Raw genomic sequence first — 23131 nt, 5'->3', positions numbered from 1 at the left:
TGCCTTCTGGTCCTCTGATGATACATTTCCCAATCTCATATGATTTTTCATGAGCTTTACTTAAATTTCTTAACTGCCCCACATCTGTCACTTTTTTCCTTCAATTGCTTTAGGATGTCTCTTTGTCCAAGGTCAGACTAACCTTCAAAATAGGAGTTCAAAAAAGCTGAGCTATCTATTTAGGCCCTGAAACCTATATCTCTGTTGTGTATTTTTTAATAAAATGAATTTATTATTCTCATTATTCAGAATTCCTGAATGTAACAAATTGTGCTAAACCAGCATAAAGAATAGGAGTCAATGCTATTTTGGGTGGCTGCTTTCTGTTGATCACTTTCCCCTTTTTACTTAGAGAAGTTTCCTGGGCTAATTTGGGGGCCACTTTTCTCCTGTAATCTTGCAGTCTTTTGATTTAAGTCTATTGTTGACTTTTATTTACCAAGGCATTGTATTTATCAGTTTTAAATTCCTCATTCCTTAGCTATCCCTAAGGATAGTCTTTTCTTCCTGTTTATCCTCAAGATGTATTGCATTGGATCTCAGGTTTATGTTGCTTTTGAAAGAGGAGCCTTTTCATCTCCCTCCCTTGCCTTTTTACCTCCCTTTGTCTGTAGGGTAGTAAGTACATTAAAGTTGAGATGGAATTCCTCTGGCTATATTTCATTTTCAATTTTCCATACACTTTGATTCAGTATCTTTTGAAAAAGCAAGAAATGGAGTGCTAAGATTCTAGAGGATACGAATTAAAATGTAGTACAGCGATTGGTCAACTGTAGTTTCCCTATATCTCTGTAGAAAACTTTAATGACTGTAGCCACCACCTGTTATTATAAAGGTTGAATAGAGTCAGTTGATTTCAAATAATATGAGGAATTCAGGCCTGGAGGTCGGGGGATTACGTCTCTGGAGGTGGCATAGAACCTGAATGCTAAGTTCTTTAGAACCAACTTGCTACTTCCACCACCTTCCCATTACTCTTCAAGAGCCATGGTGAGTTAGGGAGTGAACGTTAGGGGTGTGGAAGAGCCTTTCTTTCCATGTCCAACTAAAGGTAAGTGGAGGATTAAGACATTATGGGAGAAATGAGTGACATTTTTTTTTTTTTTTTTGTGAGCTTGGGGAAACTCACCACTAATCCCAATTGTAGATGAACTTATATTACAGCTTACTACCAATCGATGGTTATTGAAAGCAAAGGGGTACCTAAACTTGAGGAACCTTTTGCAGAAGTTGCCCTTACAGTACTTTCTTGCTTTTTCATCTGGCTCTGTACTTGGACTCTCCTGCATCTGCTTTGGCACGCATTCACTTTCAGGGGAGGAAGGAATATCTCATGCTCTCTGTATGGGAATGTAACTTTTGTGAGGTAGGTTTGGTGAGCAAGGACATGATAAAAGTAAATACTTAGCTGTGCTGATGAAAGATATGTGGATGCAAACCAACAACAAAGGCATTTCAACAGATATATTGAGGTTAGGAATTGTAGACTCCCTGTGCCCAAGAGGTGTCCTGGTCTTCCAGATGAGGGTGTTTAGAAAGGGCTGTGAATTAATGTAGGAATGAAGTGTTAACAGATGGCTTTTCAGAATAGTGAAGCCACTTTTGCCTTAACACAGCAGCTGAGGTTTCTTGGAGATCTGGGGTGTTCTGATACTAGTTGGCAAGATTGTGGAAAGGATGGTCAATTCAGGCATAAGAATCTACCTTCCGCTCTAGACAGTGCTTTATTCTTTCCTTGAGGTCTTGGAGTTGGAATATGTGGTGGACAATGACATACCCTCTTTCATGGCCTTGGGTAAGGTGTCAGTTAAGGCAAAAATGGATGTTCTACATGTTTCAGAGAATTCTTAATAGCAATGGACAGTTGGAATAAGGGTAGACCGAAGGCTCAGCAGCAGGGATCTCTGTGCATTGAAGGGAAACAACAGTACATAGGAAAAGTTGGAAGCATTTGTAATGAAAATGAAAAGTGCTGGCCCTTTCAGGGAGGAGTGACGGCTTTGAGAGGTCCCTGAAGGAGGCAGATTCAATATTTGAAGAGTCACTGCATCTGGAACAGAAGGGAGACTGTGCTGCAGCCTTGGCTCTCTGTAACGAAGCCATCTGTAAGTAACTCTAACCACTATGCCTATGGCACTTTTGATTAACTTCATAACAGGTATTAGTGTCGTCCCACTCAGGTGGGATAAAAGCAGCTTTTATGTCTCCTCATTCATTCTCCCAAAGTGAGAGGCTCTTTAGCTATCTTTGCCCTTCAGAGTTCTACTAGTCAGTGTGCCAGGCACTGACACTGTGGCCTATGGATATTTACTGGAATCATCTCAGCACGAGTCCACAGATGAATCACCCAGCCAGGCCTACCTTCTTATCCCAGGATAAGTTAGACCTCAGATGTGAGGTTGGCTTGCTTTTTCTCTAGTCACTGACTAGTGAGGTGCAGCTTATGGTAGGAAAGAAGGAATGAATTGACTGCGACTTCCCAGGCCTGTGACTTTGCACTGCATATGTGGTTCTTTATGTTTTCCCCCTGCCTTTCTGGTGTGCCACATCATTAGGGTACAGCAAGGGACTAAGGCTTAGAAGTTGTATCTGGTTCGTAAGTGGGACCCACAAGAAGCTGTGTTCTGTAAAGACACATGTAAGAGTGGATCTTATTTCTGCTGTTGGCCTCCAGGAAGGGGGAGTTGGGAGCAGAGTGTGGAGACCAAAGTCGGACAGTTGCAAAGGACAAGAGTGGCAACCTCTAAGATGGAAACACCGATTTACCTTCCTAATTCATTTTAGTTTAACTTTTTGTTTGTTTTTAAAATTTGAATTAACCTGTTTAGCCTCCATGGCTTCTGCGAATGTTCCTTATAGCCAGGGCCAGCTCTGTGCCCTGACAGCATATGCATGGTCCACGCCTTACATTTCTGCTGCATCTTTTGAGTTTTACTGCATATCTTTGCTCATTTTTGGTTCAATTTTATTCTTTTTATTTTTGTTTGTATTTTGTGTTCTGTTTCTGCTATATTTTCTTTTGCATTTTAGCTAAACTAAGACTTGCCCTGCATGGTGCCAGCTCTAGCACGCACAGCAGAGCCCTAGTCGATAAGAAGTTGCAAATCAGTATTCGAAAAGCACGGAGCCTGCAGGATCGCATGCAGCAGCAGCAATCATCGCAGCAGCCGTCGCAGCCCTCAGCCTGCCTCCCCTCACAGGCAGGGGCCCTCCCTCAGCCAACAAGGTAGTGCCTGGGAACCACAGTAGTTCATGTTTGCCAGGGGAGGAAGAGCCCAGGGGTGCTCCATAGCCAGAGCTCTCATTGTCTTGGCAACTACAGGGGAGAGAAGACTCCTCTGAAAAAAATTCTCTTAGGTTAGACATACAGTGAAAGTTCATCCCACTGCTGGTTCTTTTCTTAATAGTTCCTGGAAAGATGTAGGAAATGTAGTATAATAAATAGACCATTTGTTCGTATTTCCTGTGGGGGCATTTGTCCCTGGATTTGTGTAGTAAAATGATTATTAAATTTGTACATATGGCATTCTTAGACATGGCAATCCAAGCTATATTTCATGTTGCAGTAGCAGCCATGTGAATTATTTTGGGATTTCAGTGGCTTATTGTCCCTCATGGAAGCAGAGAAAAGAGTCTTTCTTGCTCTGATGAAACCATAGAGAAGTGACACGAAGATTTCCTTTGTTTTGCTTTGCTATGGTTAGGACTGGCCATTAGTGTAGTTCTCACATTTTAGCCCTTGAATTTGGCTGTTCCTCAGAATAGGTAGATTTAAGTAAAAGAAAATATTGGCTGTTAATAAACCTGAGTAGTTTTCAGAACATAAACATTATAAAAGCAGCTAGCATTTTTTGGACATCTGCCTATGCTCAGGCACTAAGTTTAAGCACTTTATGTTTTATTGTATTTAATTCTCACAATAAACTTAGGATAAGGACTGTTATTTAGTGATACTGTATAAATAAAGAAATCAGACTTAGAGGATAAGATAAGTAAGGTACTATTATTTAGTGATACTGTATAAATAAAGAAATCAGACTTAGAGGATAAGATAAGTAAGGTACCCAGTATTATTCAGCTAATAAGTGGTAAAAGTGTGGAATTCAAATTCAGGTAGGTCTATTTGACTTCATTAGGCTTCTCATATAAATATAATATCATATTTTCCATAATATTGTAAGAGTAACTGAGTGACTGTACCCACAAAAGTGTATAGCATATTGTCATTTAAATGTAATTCTTTCGTTGTATACTCCACCAGCAGAATGTTGTTATGAGAACCTGATCAGATATGTTTAGAATATAAGCAATTTAGGCAACTAAACTCTTTCCAGAAAACTTATGCCACTTGATGTATGTGAGTTACTGAGGTTTTATTTTAGTTCTTCTAACACAATTTTTAGGTCAGAAATACAAAACAATTAGTAAGAAACCAATAAATACAGTTAATCCTGACTTCCACTCCCAAATTCCAAGACAGTCACAGTACCTTACTTTGGGGAAACATCTCGGTGCGTAATACAACCAAATTCAGATTATGAGAACATACTTGAAACGGTTGATTTTTATGTAACCCCATGAACCCAAATTACCCTGTACTATGGCCTTTTGGTTCTTTTGGCTGTTCTGCCTCTTAGGACCCCAGGTATGAGTGATTTCTAGCTTTTGCTTACTTCCCAGTTCATCTGCATGTGGGACTAGAAATTTTTTTAAAATTTGCAAGTAATATATGATTGGAATAGGACTGTGTGGGTAGTAAAGAATATTGGCAAGGGCTTTACTTAATATTACTGAGTGCAGTTTTGGTGAGGGCATGTAATAAAGAGGATTAATATTTAATTGGGTGTGAGCAGACCATGTGCCTTCTCTTGTGAGCCTCTGAACTGTTGACTTAGTTGTGCTTGTCTTTCCATTTATTTTCACCATTCCCTTGGTGGATAGCTAGAACTTGGAACTGAATGAACAGTTTTTTTGTAAGTGATCTTGTCAATTAAGACAGCTTACAACTGGCTCTCTCCCTTTATTTCAGTGAACAGCCTATCCCGCTCCAAGTATTGTTAACCCGGGAGGCCCAACTGGAACCCTACACGAATACAGAGTTTGGGGCCAGTTCTTTCGTCTACTCATCTGCTTCCTGCCATGAGTCACACTCATCACTGTTCTCAGAGTCATCTGCCCTCTCTGCCCCACAGCATAATTCCCCCAGTAGGTCTGCCTCGAACCTTCTTAATTCAGTTGAGGTAGATAGCATTGACCCCTCTGTGTTCCACAGGCAGGGCTTACCTAAAACACCAGGGAGGACTGAGAAGAACTCTCATCATGCTTGGGAACCATTGGATGTACAAGAGGGTAAGCTGCAAGGCTACAGGGATGACAACAGCAGCTGCAACAGGTTCCCCCCTCAAGAAGGAAGAGGCATTGATCAAGAAGAGCTATTTCAAGAAAAGAGGGATACTTCTGGCTCATCCCAGGTGATGCCTTGGTCACATCCAACTGGAACAGCTGGGTGTGAGAGAGGAGATGCACACACTCTAAGCTGTAGTCCTGCAAGTTCATCAGCTCAGCCTGGCCTCCCCCTTTACAGAGCCTGCCACCCTATAATGCCTGCTGCTTCCTCATCTGTGTTTCACTCTCCTGATACTGTGCAGAAAACTAACCAATGCCTCCAAGCCAACAGCCTCACAACTTTGTTGACGTCAAAAGTGGACGGAAGCATTGAGGAGCCCTGTAGGCCAGAGTTTCCAGGCACAAAGGGGCTTGTTCGCTCTCTGACAGAACAGTTCCAAAGGATGCAAGGCGCCACCACGAGGGATGGCACAGGCTCCCAGGATAGAAGTTTTCCAAATAGTCAGAAGAAGAACTCTTCTCCTTCTGACTCTCAACCTCCTTTCCCACAAGGTCAAGGGAAAGGCCATTGGCCTTGGGCTAAACAGCAGCCCTCTGTGGATGGTAGGAACAGACTGCCTTCCCGGGAAGAAACTCCTGATCATCCTTCCCTTGCGATGAACTCTGGGCTACCTAATGGTGAAACTTCTTGGGGAGGACAACCCAGGTTGGCAGAGCCAGATATGTACCAAAGGAAGCCATCTCAAGTAAGAGATGCTAGGCCTAAGGAATTGGGCAGCAATGTTGACTTGGGGACTCCCTTGCCTTTGGATTCCTGGGTGAATGTCACAAGGCTCTCTGATTCTCAGCTTAAACATGGAGCCCCTGGGCCAGAAATGAAGTCCTCCCTGAAAAATCCCCATACTTGTGTAGCCTATCCAGACAGAAACCACATCTTTTTTCATCCACATTGGAACCAAGATACAGAGCAGGAGACCTCAGAATTGGAGTCTCTCTACCAGGCCAGTCTTCAGGCTTCTCAAGCAGGCTGGTCTGGATGGGGGCAGCAGGATGTGGCCTGGCATCCACCTAGCCAAACAGGTAAGCGTGCTACCAGGGGTGGGGGGTTGGGGAACATATAAAAGCTGAAAGCATGAGGACAAGATCAGAGGTGGGGTGGTGTTCTGTCCAAATAGTATCCCCAGCTTAGGAGGTGGTAGTAAAACTTTTGACTTTATTTGTAAAGACTTCAGGACAAGGGCTAGATATTTTCTGGCTAGAGTGAAGAATGGGGACAGAATCATCACTCATGGGCCCATTCCCTCCTTCTAAAGAGAGAAACCATTGAGTATATGTCAGAGCTTCTTCAATATACACTAAGGAATGGCACATATGTCTTTGAAAGTAACTGGTGTGACATGGGTGAGGGAGACTTCCATGGCTTAGAAGCTAAACTAATCCCAAGATCCAGCTTCCAGATCCAACTTGCAGTGAGGATGTGCCCGTTGAGTCAAGTCTGCAAAGGGCATTATCAGATCATACTGAACCAGCAATAAATATCAAGACCTTCCCTGATCCCTCCAGGAGCTGTCCAGTTTAGAATTTTCAAGGTAGTATGCCTTTAGGGTACCCGCTCGCTGACTTTTCATGAGATTTTATTATGTGAATTCTATACTTTAAATGCATATTACAGACTTAGTTCTAGATATTGAATAAAGAAAGAATATTTATAGCTTAGATTGATGAACTTAAGAATTTCAAAGCCTGAACTATCATTAACTGTCAGTATACATTTGGACAAGTCACTTAATATCCCAGTATCAGGTTTTTACCTATAAAAAGGGAAAATTAGTTCAATGATTTTTTTTTTAAGATACCTTCCAACTCTTAAAATATGTATGATTCTATAAAATTGAACTCAGAGAACTTTATCTTCAGCTCAGGCCTAGCAGTTTCTATAATAGTATGGGTTCCTTACATGCTGCCAACCAATGTTTAATTACAGCCAAACAAGTGTTCAATGAGTACCTACTATGCTCCAAGGAGCTGTGGGGAGATATCACATAAATATGAAATTTGATATGATTTTTAGGATGTGCATCCTAGTGTAGACTTTACAATAACATTTCTTAAGTGCTCCTCAGGTACATGGGGGCAGGACAATATAAGAAGATTCTAAAGAATGAGGGAAAGCTGGAGTCTGCCTTAGTTAGCTTCCTGTATAATGTAATGGAGAAAGAATAAACAAATGTCAAGTGTCTTAATAATCATAAACACATAAAATTACATTGTAATCTATATGTATATAAATGCCTAGGCGACCATTCGACCGGTAGCTATGACACACACTGACCACCAGGAGGCAGATGCTCAACGCAGGAGCTGCCGAGTGACAGTAACATTGCAGAGTGCCCTCTTGCACTCTGGGACCCCTCGGGGGATGTCGGACTGCCAGTTTTGGCCCGATCCCCTGCAGCCCAGGCTGAGGGACCCCACCTGCCGGAGGGATCCCGTTCACTCCACAGATGCCCTTTGAGCCTGGGAGACCAGGGAGGGACCGTGGGAGGTTGGCTCCAGGGAGTGTCCGGCCCGTCTCGCCCTGTCCCGCCCTGTCCCGCCCTGCCAGCCACCTTCTAATTAATTTCCTTTCAATGTGCACCAATCCATGCACCGGGCCTCTAGTCCAGTGGTCGCCAACCTTTTGGACTGCATGGACCACCAGTGATCTACGGACCACCGGTTGGTGACTGCTGCTCTAGTCTATATAAATAAAAGCCTAACCGACCAAATGACCGGTCGACCGGTTGCTATGATGCGCACTAACTACCAGGGGGAAGACTCTCAAAGCAGGAGCTGCCCCTTGGTGGTCAGTGTGCTCCACAGCAGGAGCGCCGCTCAGCTGACAGACGGGCGCCAGATGCAGGGCTCACGGCTGGCTGCCGCAGCCTGGAGAACACAGCAGAATGACAGCGAGGCTACCGACTGGTGGCGATGGCAGGTGGGCCGGGATGAGCAGGAGTGGCAGGTGGCGTTGGACTGCCAGTTTTGGCCCAATCCCTGCAGGCCATGCCGAGGGACCCCACCAGTGCACAAACCTGTGCACTGGACCTCTAGTTAAAATATAATTAACTAATTTACTGTCAAACATTATATTATAAAAAAAAGCAAAACAATAAAGAACTTATATTACCCAAAATAGCAACATTTTTCACTGTGAATAGTTTTAAAATATAGAAAGTAATAAACATTATTGATAATCCCATAATCCCACTCTTAAAATTTCATGAGTTTACTTCTGGCTTTGTTTTATTATTATTTTTTAATCCTCACCCCAGGAGTAAGGATATTTTTCCATTGATTTTTTTTTTTTTTTGAGAGTGAGTGGAAGGGAGGGAGAGAGGGAGGGGGGAGAGAGAGAGAAAGAGAGAGAGAGAGAGGGAAGGAGGGGAGAGAGAGAGAGAGAAAAACATTGATGTGAGAGAGACACTGATTGGTTGCCTCCCACACACGCCCCAACTGGGGTCAGGTTTGAACCTGTAATTGAGGTACATGCCCTTGACCGGAATTGAACCCTTAACCCTTTGGTCGTCAGGCTGATGCTCTGACCACTGAGCAAAACTGGCCAGGGCCTGGCTTTGTTTTTCATACATATTTACTATATACTGTATTTTGTTTTACTTTTACAAGAAGCAGGATCATTATGGTTGATTATTTAGGCTATTTCCAATATTTTAATAATATCCTTTGGTGAATATCTTTAAACTTAAGTATTTGACCACATTTCTGATAAGCTCCTTAGAATAACTTTTAGAAGAGTAATAACCTAGTTGAAGGTTATAAACTTTTAAAAACTCTCTTGATATATAGACAAATTAGCCTTCTAAACTCAGAAGTTCAAGGATTATACTCCTAAAATCAATATGAAAGAGTACCTACCAATCATTAATTTTTTTTCTTTAACACTGAACAAAAACAAATTTTAAAAATCCATCTAATGAGTCAGTTCTCAAAATACTTGCCAAACTAAACTAGCCTTTATTTTGGTTAGAGTCTGTTTTAAATTGTGTCTTTTAAGAACTGACATGAACCCTGGCTGGTGTGGCTCAATTGGTTGGAGCATTGTCCTATATGCTTGGAGCATCGTCTGTTGAAAGGCCACAGATTCAATTCCTGGTTCAGGCACATACCCAGGTTGTGGGTTCAATCCCCAGTCGGGGTCATGCACAAGGTAACCAATTGATGTTTCCCTCTCACATCAATGTTCCCCTCTCTCTAAAATAAATAAAAGCGTGTCCTCTGGTGAGAGAAAAAAAAGCTGATGTGTTTAAAAAACAAAGAACTGACATGACATAAAAATGATGAAGTGGAATAAATCAGGTAGTTACTGATGAAGGAAAATGCCAATTACCATTCATATATGACAAAATACATCTTTGGGGGAGTCCTTATTAGAGAGTATTTATTAAACACCAAATTACTTTTTCCCCCACATCTTTATTTTTTTTATTTTTATTTTTTTTTAAATATATTTTATTGAGTTTTTACAGAGAGGAAAGGAGAGAGAGATAGAGAGTTAGAAACATCGATGAGAGAGAAACATCGACCAGCCGCCTCCTGCACACTCCCCACTGGGGATGCGCCCGCAACCCAGGTACATGCCCTTGACCGGAATCGAACCTGGGACCTTTCAGTCCGCAGGCCGACGCTCTATCCACTGAGCCAAACCGGTTTCGGCCCCCCACATCTTTATTGATACATAAAATAACAGATAACATCGTGTACATTTAAAATGTATAATGTGATGGTTTGATACATGTATATATTATGAAATGATTACCACAATAAGGTTAGTTAACACAACCATCACCACACATAATTACAATGTCTTTTGTATTGAGAACATTTAAGATCTACTCTCTTAGCAACTTTCAGGATTATAATACAAGTAGAGGCCCGATGCATGAAATTCGTGCAAGAGTAGGCCTTCCTTCCCCCGGCTGCTGGCTCTGGCTTCCCTCTGACACCTGGGACCTGGGCTTCCCTCCAGTCACTGGCAGGCACCCTGGACCTGGGCTTCCCTCGCAGCCCCTCTTTGTCTAGAAGGACATCTGGTCTAATTAGCATATTACACTTTTATTATTATAGATAATTTACATACCATACAATTAACTTAAACTGTACAATTCAGAGGTTTTTATTGTATTCACAGAATCGTCCATCACCACAATTTTAAAGTGTTTTCATCACCCCAAAAAGAAAGCATGTATCCATTAGTGATCACTACCCATTTCCTCCTACCCCTTTTCCCCAGCCCAGGCAACCTCTAATCTATTTTCTGTGTATAGATTTGCCTATTTGGGACATTTTATGACATTTTATATAAATGGGATAATATAATATACTGTTTTTGTGACCAGAAGTACCTAAAGATTTATAAAAACACTAGAGGCCCAGTGCACGAATTCGTGCACCAGTGGGGTCCATCGGCCTGGCCTACGGGATCAGGCCAAAATCAGCTCTCTGACATACCCCAAGGGGTCTCATTGCGAGAGGGTGTAGGCCAGGCCGAGTGACCCCACTGGTGCACGATTGGGGCCAGGGAGGGACGTGGGAGATTGGCGAGCCAGGGAGGGACCATTCGTTCAACTGTTCAACCAGTCGCAATGATGCGCACTGACCACCAGAGGGCAGATGTTCCGACCGGTAGGTTAGCTTGCTGCTTGGGTTGGGCCGATCAGGACTGGGGGAGATGGGCCAGACACGCCCTGGAGCCCTCCCGCAGTCCTTCCCTGACTCCAGTCATGCACCAATGGGGTCCCTCGGCCTGGCCTGCGCCCTCTCACAATCCTGGACCCCTCGGGGGATGTTGGAGAGCCGGTTTTGACTCAGTCCCCACAGGCCAGGCCGAGGGACCCCACTGGTGCACCAATCCATGCATTGGGCCTCTAGTATGTTAATAATTGGCCAAAATAATCACCATCCATTAGTGATAAGTACATGGGAGTGGGGAGTATTATAACATTTTACTCTTTTAAATATATTTGAAAATTTTCCATGACGAAAGGTTATTTTTTATTTTTTGGATAAGGTCTGCCCAACTTCAAAGAAAGAATACAGGTCAAGGTCAATCCTATATAATAAAAGTCTAATATGCTAAGTGTCCAGTTGTCCATTCAACCAATCAAAGCATAATATGCTAATGATATGCTAAGGCTGCTCAACTGCTTCCTATAACGTACACTGACCACCAGGGGCCAGATAGTCGACTGGTTGACCAGTTGCTATGATGTACACTGATCACCAGGGGGCAGACACTCCAACCAGTAGGTTAGCTTGGTGCTGCGGTTGGGCTGATCAGGACTGAGCATATTAGACTTATCACTAATGGATGGTGATTATTTTGGCCAATTATTAACATACTAGAGGCCAATGCACGGATTGGTGCACCAGTGGGGTCCCTCAGCCTGGCCTGTGGGGATTGGGCTGAAACCGGTCGGAACGTCTGCCCTCTGGTGGTCAGTGCGCATCATTGCGACTGGTTGAACAGTCGAACGAATGGTTGGACACTTAGCATATTAGGCTTTTATTATATAGGACTAGTGGCCCGGTGCACGAAATTCGTGCACGGGGGAGGGTGTGTTCCTGCACCCTCTCCAATTTGGGACCCCCTCGAAGAATGTGCTACTGCCAGTTTACAGGGATCAGGCCTAAACCAGCAGTCGGACATCCTTCTCGCAATCCGGGACTGCTGGCTCCTAACCGCTCGCCTGCCTGATTGCCTCTAACCACTCTGCCTGCCGGCCTGCTCGCCCCCAACGGCCCCCCCCTGCTGCCAGCCTGCTTGCCCCCAAATGCCCCCCCCGCCAGCCTGATCACCCCAAACTGCCCCCCCTGCTGGCCTACTCGCCCCTACCTTCCCTCCCCACTGGCCTGCTCATCCTCAGTTATCCCCCTGCTGGCCTGCTCACTCCAAACTGCCCCCCCTGCTGTCCTGATCATCTCCAACTGACCCCCACTGATGGTCTGCTTATCCCCAGTGGCCCTTCCCTCCACCAGCCTGATCACCCACAACTGCTCTCCCCTCTTGGCCTCTAACCACCTCTACCTTGGCCCCGCCACCATGGCTTTGTCCAGAAGAACATCTGGAAGGTCTGCTAGTCTAATTAGCATATTACTCTTTTATTAGTATAGATATATTTGTCTGTAAATATGGTTATGATTGCAGATATGAGTAGGACCAGGTAAAATTTTATAGAATGGGCCTTTTATTACAGATGGTTTGCCATGTATGCATTTTTTCTAAAGAAGTAAAAATTACTTTAAAAAATGTTTCAGGAAGACTTTGAGAAATTTACAGTATCTGCTTTTCTTCCAAGAAAGTTGTCACTTTTATGCCAGAGTGAGAATTATTTGTATGCTTTGTTTGTCAGCATTGGGCCACTGTGACAGGGGGGCACTTAGCTTGACTTGAGAGTAATTATCTTGCTCACTGGCTGGGAGGGAGGGTGTGTGGCAGAGGAGATAAAACTCGGTTCTGGATTATTCATAGATTGCTGACTTTCTGGATTGATTGTGCAAGCCCTCCTTTTATTGATGTCCACCTTCTATTGACAGACATCTACCCTGGGAGAGAAATGAGATGAAACTCTCTTTCTTTTCATTGTAAAAAGCATTTGAATTCCTTGTGATAAGGCCACCCAGCCATCCACAGTCAGGTACACATTTTCATGGAGGATGTTCCCACTCTTGAATAAATTAAAACAATTTTTTTCTTTTAATTTAAACTTTCTTCTATAGCTGTTTTCTTGTTACTTAAAAGCTAGTTTTTTTGAAACTACTTCCAAAGCTTTTCAAGCTGTATATGTCCTTGGAATGAATTTATAAATAAGAATTGAGCCCGGCCGGTGTGACTCAGTGGTTTAGCATCGACCTATGAACCAGGAAATCACAGTTTGATTCCAGGTCAGGCCACATGCCTGGGTTGTGGGCTTGATCCCCAGTACAGGGCGTGTAGGAGGCAGCCGATCAATGATTCTCTCTCATCATTGATGTTTCTATCTCTCTCCCTCTCCCTTCCTCTCTGAATCAGTAAGAATATATTTTAAAGAGAGAGGGAGAGAGAGAGAGAGAGAGAGAGAGAGAGAAGAGTATATATGTTTATAAATAAGAAAACATGTATTTGATGCTCTTAGAAAGTCTTATTTTCTTTCATTAAAACTTGTGCAGTATAGGGAACTCCATAGATTCTCTTAATTTGAAGAAAGTTAGAGGGAAAGGTACTAATTCAGAGTTCCTTGGGAAAATGTGTCACATATATTTTTTTATGTTTATTTTTTTTAATCAAAAACTGAAATGTTTTCTATTCAGAAAATATATTTGGATCTAAATATCTTCTATAATTTTAACCCTAAAATATCAATTTAAATATTTTAAAAATGGTTGGGATGTTTGTTTTTTTAAATAAGTTAGGTTACTGGAGTTCTAAATGTTACTGGATCACCTGGGGTAATTTTCTGATTGGAAAATTAAGAATTATAGTCAGAGGGGAGGACATGAGAATTTTTAAAGAACATATTCAATTTACTTTAGAAGCCGAACCTCTCTTATCATGTGACTTGTTTTGTATGTTTGTTAAACTATATTATCACATAAGCATTGCTGCTATTGGGACAAACAGTGACAGTTGATTCGGGTCATTTGAATGTCCACTGTCTGTTTTAATTTGTATGTTCGTTTTGACTCTGTAATATGCTCAAACTTCAGTAGAAGTCATGAGAACCTATTATTTTTGCCTGCTCCTTCCTTTACGTTGGAAATACTCTGTTTTACTCAGAGGGACCTTAACTTTGATGTAAGGGATTGTTTCCGTTGCCAACTGTTTTCTTCCTTGCCAAGTAAGAGAGTTGTTGTGAACTCTTCAGTGATGCCTTCCCCAGGATATTTGCAGATGTGGTTGGGAAAAGTCATTTCATCCCCGACCTTTGCATGTCAGGTGCTGGGGTGCCGAGGTGCTGCCTCGCCTGCGGCTCTCCGATCCCGATGTGGCTCTCTCTACCCCCATGGTGACCACCGGGCCGCAGGCGAGGCGGCACCCCTGGGCCCCCGGGGGTGCCGCCTGGCCTGTGCCCCGGCTCTCTCTCCCTCCGATCGCCATGGCAACCATAGGACGCAGGCCAGGCGGCACCCCTGGCATCTGGGAGTGCCACCTGGCCTGCAACCTGGCTTTCCGATGGCGATCACCGGCCGGGGGGGGGGCCGCCTTTGACATGCCACTGGGCTCTTGCCTGCTGCCTGGGTTTCCGATCACTGTTCTTCCGTCCTTCCCCTTTCGCCTCCCATCATTGTGCCTACGTATGCAAATTAACTGCCATCTTTGTTGATAGTTAATTTGCATATCACCCTAATTAGCCAATGGGAAGCGTAGCAGAGGTATGGTTAATTACCCTTTTTGTCTTTTATTAGATAGGATGGCCAATAATTGATTTAGCTATAGCACCCTCCCCTTCCCCTTTCCCACTGGATTATTTTAATGCAAATCCCCAGACATTTCATCTATAAACTAGAGGCCTAATGCACGAAATTCATGCAAGAGTAAGCCTTCACAGCCACAGCGGCTGCCTGGATTTCTCCCTCACAGCCGCGGCAGCTGCCTTGATCCTGTGGCTGCAGCCCCAGCTTCGTTTGGAAGGTCATCTGGAAGGATGTCTGGTCTAATTAGTTTATTACTCTTTTTTTTTTTATAATATATTTTATTGATTTTTTTACAGAGAGGAAGGGAGAGAGACAGAGAGTCAGAAACATCGATGAGAGAGAAACATCGATCAGCTGCCTCCTGCACATCTCCTACTGGGGATGTGCCCGCAACCCAGGCACATGCCCTTGACCGGAATCGAACCTGGGACCCTTCAGTCCGCAGGCCGACGCTCTATCCACTGAGCCAAACCGGTTTCGGCTAGTTTATTACTCTTTTATTATTATAGACTAGAGGCCCAATGCACAAAATTCATGCAAGGGGCTCAGCCCTCGCAGCCGCAGTGGCTCCCTCAGTACTCGCAGCCCGGCTTCGTCCGGAAGGACGTCTGGAAGGTCGTTCAGCTGTCTGGTCTAATTAGCGTATTATGCTTTTATTATTATAGATAGTTTAGAATCTATCTCAAAGAAATAAAGACTTTTAAAAGGCAAAACTATAACATTACACATAAAAGTAACAATAATTTCTTAATATAATGCAGTTACCAGTATTCATATTTTTTCAGTTGTCCCATTGATGTCTTTTCACAGTTGGTTTACTTCAAATCAGAATCCAAAGAAGATTCTCACATTGCATTTTGCTGATTTGCTTCAAGGCTTTTTTTTTTCTTAAGGCCTGTAAGATATCCTTTATCTTTTACCCCCATTTATTTGTTGAAAAAATTTCATCATTTATCCTCTGCATTCTAGATTTTATTGATTATATTCTAGTAGAGCTTTTTTAAAATTTTCTAAACATGTTCTTCTAGCCTCTGATTTTCCTATAACCTGGTACTTAGGGCTAGAGGATTGATTAAAATCAGATTCCATTTAAAAAAAAATTTCATAGATAGGACTTTAAACTTCTTATATCAGAAAGTACATAATATCTGGTAGTCTTTCTTGTTACTCTTTATCGGTAGTAGACATTATCTTAATTCTACCATCTATCAAATCCAGAAATCCCTCAACAGTACTCTTAACAGATGGCCACCTCCACCTCTGCTTAAATATCTTTAAAGGAATCAGAGTCTACTCCCTTCAGGACAGCGGTCACCAACCTTTTGGACTTCACGGACCACCGGTTGGTGACCGCTGCTTCAGGAGGTTTCAATAGCCACCTCCTGTCTAGGGAATCATGCTTGACTTGACTAGCGGAGCACCAGATTCTAATCATCGTAGCTGTAATTCTTAAATCTGACTGCCCATCATAGTCACCTGATGAGTAGCTTTTAAAAAAAAACAAAGAAATAATTTTATATAAATGGGATCATAGCACACATGCTGTTTTTATTATGGATAATTTTACTGTTTCTCTCTCCTCCCCTCACATTAATCCCTACCTTTTATTCCCTCCTTCCCAGGTAATAATGTAATGTGCATATTTCTGTAGTTTACTGTTCATAAAATCTTATGTAGATTGACATATAGTATTTTTTTGGGGGGATAATATTACAGGTTGTTGTTTTTTTCATCTTAACAATACTTCATGAAAATCCCTCCCAAGTTGGGGTGGATGCCAAGGTTGCGGGCTCAATCCCCAGTAGTGGGTATGCAGGATGCAGCCGTTCGATGTTTCTCTCTCATCAATATTTCTCTCTCTCTTTCCTCCCTTTCACTCTCTCTCAAATCAATAAAAACATATTTAAAATAAATAAGTAAATATTTCTATGCTCTAACCACAAAGATTCCGATTCAGTAGGTCTGTGGAGAGATACAGGAAGCTGTATTTTTTAAAGCTCCTAGATGAATCTGAGGTAGTTTTAGAACAACTATGTTTAAGCTCCAGGAAACATTAAAAAATAACTGCTCTTCTAGCTTAATATCAGCAATAACATGTGTCAGCCTGATAGCATATAAAATCAAAATACCAAATCAAGACAGGAATTGGCAATAGGCATAGATATATCAAATACAGGTCAAGGGCATGTACATCTTCAGAATGGAAGGCTTATTTAGTTATATTGGGGCAAGCCCCTTGGAAGTCACATATCCAGTTTTTAGCAGTTCTTAACAGTCTAGCAAGATTTTGAGGAAGAGGTAAGCATTTAGTGATTGTTTAGAACTTAAATGATTGAGCCCAGCTGGCATAGCTCAGGGGTTAAGCTTCAACCTATGAACCAGGAGGTCACAGTTGGATACCTGATCAGGGCACATGCCCGGGTTACAGGCTCGATTTCTAGTGTGGGGTGTGTAGGAGGCAGCCAATCAGTGATTCTCTATGATCATTGATGTTTCCCTCTCTCTCTCTCTCTCTCTCTCTCTCTCTCTCTCTCTCTCTCTCTCTCCCCCCTCCCCCCCTCTCCCTTTTTCTCTGAAATCAATACTATATAATAAAGAGGTAATATGCAAATTGACCATCACTCCAACACACAAGATGGCCTCCCCCATGTGGCCACAAGATGGCCAGCAGGGGAGGGCAGTTGGGGGCGACCAGGCCTGCAAGGGAGGGCAGTTAGGGGCTATCAGGCTGGCAGGGGAGCAGTTAGGCATCGATCAGGCTGGCAGGGGAGTGGTTCTGGGGTGATCAGGCTGGAAGGCAGAAGCAGTTATGGCAATCAGGTAGGCAGGCAGGCGAGTGGTTGGGAGCTAGCAGTCCTGGATTGTGAGAGGGATGTCTGACTGCCCACCGGGATCGGGCCTAAACGGGCAGTCACACATCCCTCGAGGGGTCCCAGATTGGAGAGGGTGCAGGCTGGGCTGAGGGATACACACACCCCCATGCACGAATTTTGTGCACCGGGCCTCTAGTAAAAAAATTTAAGTGACTGAGAGAAGCTAATGGAAATAAAAGAGCATTACACATACAAAATATTACTGAAGAGCTCCTATTCATAAAATTAAAAAATTGAGAGACTTGAATTTTAATACTGGTTAAAGTACTTACTACCTGTCAGACCATGGAACTTATTTTCCCATAATGTAAAATGAGGAGGTTTGATAGATGATTATTCAATCATTTCAGTTTCTAACTAGACTATAGATAACAGTTTCTTTGTCATCACAGATGCTCTAGAGAATCATTGTGTTGGAAAATTTCCTGTGTGTGTGTGTATATATATATATATATATATATATATATATATATGTCTTGGGCCCAAGTCTTGAAAGAAGCAAAGTTAATGTTTACAAAAATGAAATGAGGCAAGATGGGACATTAAGCTATCTCTCCACAGAGCCCCTTCTCTATGAGGTTCTTCAGGGCCTGTGATCTGAGACCTTCTGTGGCCTATAAGAAACAACCCATATTCTGAAACTCCTGTTTCTACATTCGAGGAGCATACCCTCAATTAGATTTAGGGATGCATATTTATTATTTAATGAAACAACTCCTGAATTTTGTGCTTTGAGGCACAGAGTTTAGGCTCCAAGAAAAGGGATGACTTCAACTTGTATTTACCTTTCCCTCCTCAGGCTCTGCAGATGACACGGGAAGAAGGCTGCACTCAGCCCCTGGCCTTGGCCTCTCAAAGATCCCAACAGCAGAAATGGAGCAGAATCTCCATGAAGCCAGCACAGTGCCATCTTCTCAGGTAGCAGTTTCAAGTGCTAAAGTGCTGGGCATGGGGTGGTATGTTGGGGAAGAAATTGTGGCAATATGAGCAGTTGGCTTGGTTGTAAGGCAGGGGCATGGTAACATGGGGCTATTAGATGAAAACAAGGTCTATGATTGAGCTTCTTTTGAGTTAGAGGAGATTGCCACTTGGGCACTACCTTTCAAATACATCTAATTCAGGTCTCTACTAGTAACTCTTACCTTATTCTCTCCCAAATCCCTGGGGACAGGATCTGTGGGGAAACCATAGGTCTGGTTTTATGTGTTTATCTATGTGTGTCTGTGTATTTGAAGGCTACCCTTTGCTGAGGCCCCAGCAGGGAGTATGGGGATAAACACAGTGCAGAGAATTTTTGCTGCATCTCATGTAATCTCAGCGGCACTGTTGTCTTAGAGAAGGCGGAGGTCCCAGTCTCTTCTCACAGTTTTATAAGTGTGTGTCTGTTCAGAGCACCTCTTTCTCTTGCTAGGTAAAATATGGTGTAAGTGAAGGGGAAGAAGAAACTGAAGGTTGTAATTTGAGGGAAAGCTATGTGCACTCAGCAAAAATGAGGACACATAATTATGATTTTATTGACACACATTTAGTTGGAGCTCAGAGGAATGTCCCTTCCCTGTAGCAGTTCTGCAAGGTGTATTATAGGGCTGCCCAGGGTGAGAAGAATCCTAGTAGCTTGAGAGGGGTTTCTAAGAAGCAATGGTCAGAACCCATTGCACTAATCAAACAAAGAGATGGGATGGAATGTTGTTTTGCCTTTTCCTCTCCATCTCAGTACATGATTGAGTGAAGTCCAGTGTGCTTTCAAGTTGAAATGAAGCATTTGCATTAGCAAAAAAAATAAAAATGATTTTAAAATCCTCCTTCTGAGGCCTTTCTTTTTTTAATTTGTTATTTATTAATGAGAGAGAAAGAGAAAGAAAGATCAATTTGTCATTCCACTTATTTATGCATTCATTGGTTGATTCTTGTATGTGCCCTGACTGGGGATTGAACCGTGACCTCCTGGTTCATAGGTCGATACTCAACCACTGAGCCATGCCAGCTGGGCCTGAGGCCTTTCTTACATAATTAATACGGAAATCTGTAGGTGAAAGGGACGGGGACATCCACATTAACAGAGATCACAAACTCAAATAGTTTCAGTGGCTGGGTTTATAAATTGTGCCTTTTGAGAAGTTCACACAATTGCCCAAAGCAAGTTGAGTTTTCATTACAATAGCGGTCAAGATGCAAAGCACCAGTGCATTGAACCTTGTTCACCAGAGTAGTTCAATATAGATTTAAAAACAGGTTTTAAATATGTGGTATAAAAATAAAAAGAACTAATGAAACTGGGGCCGGTGAGTGGGTGGCGCCAGGCCGCCAGCCAAGGCAGGTGCCAGTGGGGGCCCCCCAATTGCCCTGCTGGTTGCCCCACAGATCAGCCCTGATCGCCAGCCTGGCCTAGGGACCCTACTCTATATATTGGGAACAATCCCTTAGATTTAAAAAGTAAAACTTGGCAAGGCTATTCTAACACTGAAAAACAGGATGATGCAGCAGTGACATCCATGTACTCTGGCTTGCACATTTTGTGGTCAGCCCTGATTCTGACACTTATAACTGTGTGACAAAGCCAATTACTTGGCTGTGGAAAATGGTACTACTGTCTCAGAAGGATCATGTTATGTACTACTTTTTATAATCAGGGCAAAAAAATATAGCTGCCCATACAACAGCAAGATGCCTTTCACCTGTATGAAAAGTATGGTCACTGGTGCATGCAGCATCCCGGATTGTGAGAGGGATGTCCGACTGCTGGTTTAGGCACAATTCCATGGGGATTGGGCTTAAACCTGCAATTGGACATCCCCAAAGGGGTCCCGGATTGCGAGAGGGTGCAGGCCAATCAGTGGGGACCCCTCTCCCCCCCTTGCCATGCATGAATTTGGTGCACCGGGCCTCTAGTATGTATATAACAGGTAAAGGGACCTGAAGCAGATGCTAACTGAATTAAAAGAAGCTACTTTGGTATGGCAAGATTAGAGTCTGACAAGGGAAGAATGGAGAGTGTTGACAAGTGAGACTGGACAGAATATAAACAAGGGTTATATCATGAACCACAGTAAGAAGTTTGGGAAGATAGAAGTGGACATACTGGAGAGCCAATTAGGAAGCAAAAATCAATGGGTTGATGCTTGCCTGCCTGGATATGGGGAAAGGAGAATCAAAGATCATATCCAGGAATTATGAGTTGATTGATAATGATATATTTGAGGGAAGAGAAGTAAGAATATATTTGAGGGAAGAGAATTATACAATTTTGGATATATAGGGTGGGGCAAAAGTAGGTTTACAGCTCATATGGGAATCCTATATAATAAAGAGGCAATATGCAAATTGATCATGACTCCAACACAAGATGGCGGCCCCCATGTGGACACAAGATGGCCTGCAGGGGAGCGCAGTTGGGAGAGACCAGGCCTGAAAGGGAGGGCAGTTGGGGGGGACCAGGCCTGCAGGGGAGGGCAGATGGGGGCGACCAGGCCTGCAGGGGAGGGCAGTTGGGGGCGACCAGGCTGGCAAGGGAGGGCAGTTAGGGGCAATCGGGCTGGCAGGGGAGGGCAGTTAGGGGTGGCTGGGCCAGCAGGGGAGGGCAATTAGGGACAATCAGGTCGGCAGGGGTGCAGTTAGGCATCTATCAGGCTGGTAGGGGAGTGGTTAGGTGGTGATCAGGCTGGCAGGCAGAAGTGGTTAGGGGCAATCAGGCAGGCAGGCAGGTGAGCAGTTGGGAGCCAGCAGTCCTGGATTGTGAGAGGGATGTCTGACTGCTTTCGAGGGGTCCCAGATTGGAGAGGGTGCAGGCTGGGCTGGGGGAACCCCACCTCCCCCGTGCACAAATTTTGTGCACCGGGTCTCTAGTTAATAAATAATACAAGAATAAACTCTGTGTTTTGTGTAGTCATAAATGTAAGTCTGCTTTTGCCCATCCTATGTTAAGCTTGAGTGGAGATATGTGGTAAGCCTTTGGATGTGAGACATAATAGGCTTGAAGTTGAGATTTGAGCATCACAGCCATTGAAAAGAGGAAAAGAATATTGTTAACAAGAAGACCAGGATATATCCCTGAAGAGTATCAGATTCAAGGTAGTTCTTCTGAAGAACTCAAAAAGGGGACTTGGCAAAAGGGACCAAAGAGATAGAGGGAAAACAGGGAAGTGTGGTTCACTTCTGTCCAGAAGAAAGGAACGGTTGTTTGTGTCACATGCTATGAGTGTCTGGTCCTTAGGCTGTGTGGTAAATGCCTGTGTGCCATGCTATGGTAGGTGCTGTGAGCATACTGGTAAAACAACACAAATTCTGTCCTTGAATAACTTGCAATCTAGTAAAGGAAATAAGATATACTGGCATATAGATTATTTTGTTTAATACTTATAAAGTGCCTGTAATATTCCAGGTGATGTTCAAGGTGCTGGGGATACTGGAGTAAAAAGAAATGTATTCTACTAGGAGAGAAAGACAATAAACAAGTTAATCCTAGACAATATATGATAAAGAAGAATAATACAAAGCAAGAGGAGAAAAGGAGTAAGGAGGTAACTGGTTATTCTCAGGGTTATTTTTTTAAAATATATTTTTATTGATTTTAGAGAAAAAGGGAGAGGGAGAGAGAAATAGAAACATCAATGATGAGAGAGAATCATTGATCTGTCGCCTCCTGCATGTCCCCCAGTGAGGATCGAGCCTGCAACCCGGGCATGTGCCCTTGACTGGAATTGAACCCGGGACCCTTCAGTCCGCAGTCCAACGCTCTACCCACTGAGCCAAACCAGCCAGGGCCTCAGGGTTATTTTTGATAGAGTAGGGAGGGAAATTGGCTCTAAGGAAGTAATATTTGATCAGAGGCCTCGGTGATATGAAGTGTGCGCCATGGGAAGAGCATTCCAGGTAACAGAAGCACTTAGTGTAAAGAGCCCAAGGTGAAATGAGCGTGGCGTGTTTGAGGAACAGTAAGAAGGTGAGAGTGTAAAAGGTGCAGGCATGGTGTTGGAGATCAGTGGGAAAGATTGGCATTGCCATATCATATAGGAACGGGCAGGCCACAGGAATGAGGTAGCGGGCTATAGTGGAGATAGGAAGATCAGATCGGAGGTTGTCTCCAGGGCCCAGTTAAGTTGAAATATGGAACCTATTGGTAGAAATAACAGTCCTTGGCAAAGGGAACTAATGGAATTGTGGATAAAAGGTGCAAAATTAAGGGCAATGTCAACATTTGAGTATAGATAACTTAAAAAAATGTGATACCTGGAGGAGGAGTTTGGAAGAATGTTGGTTCACTTGTGTACATATTAGTGTTTCAAATGTTAAAGGGGAAATTTCTGAGATTTTGCCACAAAAGTGAGTGACTAATGGAGTATAAAGCAGGGTATACTGGTAAGCATCAATGGGTGCAAACTTGACAGGCAAAAAAGGAGATTGTGGAATGTAGCAGTGAGAGGAAAGAAAATCTAGTAGTAGAGTTCTTGATTGTACACTTAAGG

At 43.2% G+C, this 23131-nt stretch overlaps 1 protein-coding gene across 17 annotated transcripts in view; it reads left to right on the top strand.

The window, feature by feature from the left end:
- The window catches only part of USP54 (ubiquitin specific peptidase 54), a 118425-nt gene that overhangs the window by 91234 nt on the left and 4060 nt on the right, over positions 1-23131 (top strand). For 13 of the 17 annotated variants that reach the window (XM_036337098.1, XM_036337101.1, XM_036337102.1 and 10 more), the window contains 4 exons: positions 1986-2105; positions 3031-3226; positions 5030-6426; positions 18469-18587. In XM_036337098.1, coding sequence (XP_036192991.1) covers positions 1986-2105; positions 3031-3226; positions 5030-6426; positions 18469-18587 — 1832 coding nt within the window. Of the gene's footprint in view, positions 1-1985; positions 2106-3030; positions 3227-5029; positions 6427-18468; positions 18588-23131 lie in introns of those variants that run through there. The other 4 variants (XM_036337108.1, XM_036337112.1, XM_036337114.1 and 1 more) reach the window with 3 other exon arrangements.

The sequence above is a fragment of the Myotis myotis genome, unplaced genomic scaffold, assembly GCF_014108235.1.
Source record: "Myotis myotis isolate mMyoMyo1 unplaced genomic scaffold, mMyoMyo1.p scaffold_m19_p_15, whole genome shotgun sequence".
Lineage (NCBI taxonomy): Eukaryota > Metazoa > Chordata > Mammalia > Chiroptera > Vespertilionidae > Myotis > Myotis myotis.
The sequence above is the reverse complement of the archived record's forward strand: the minus strand, read 5'-3'. Positions and strand labels throughout refer to the sequence as shown.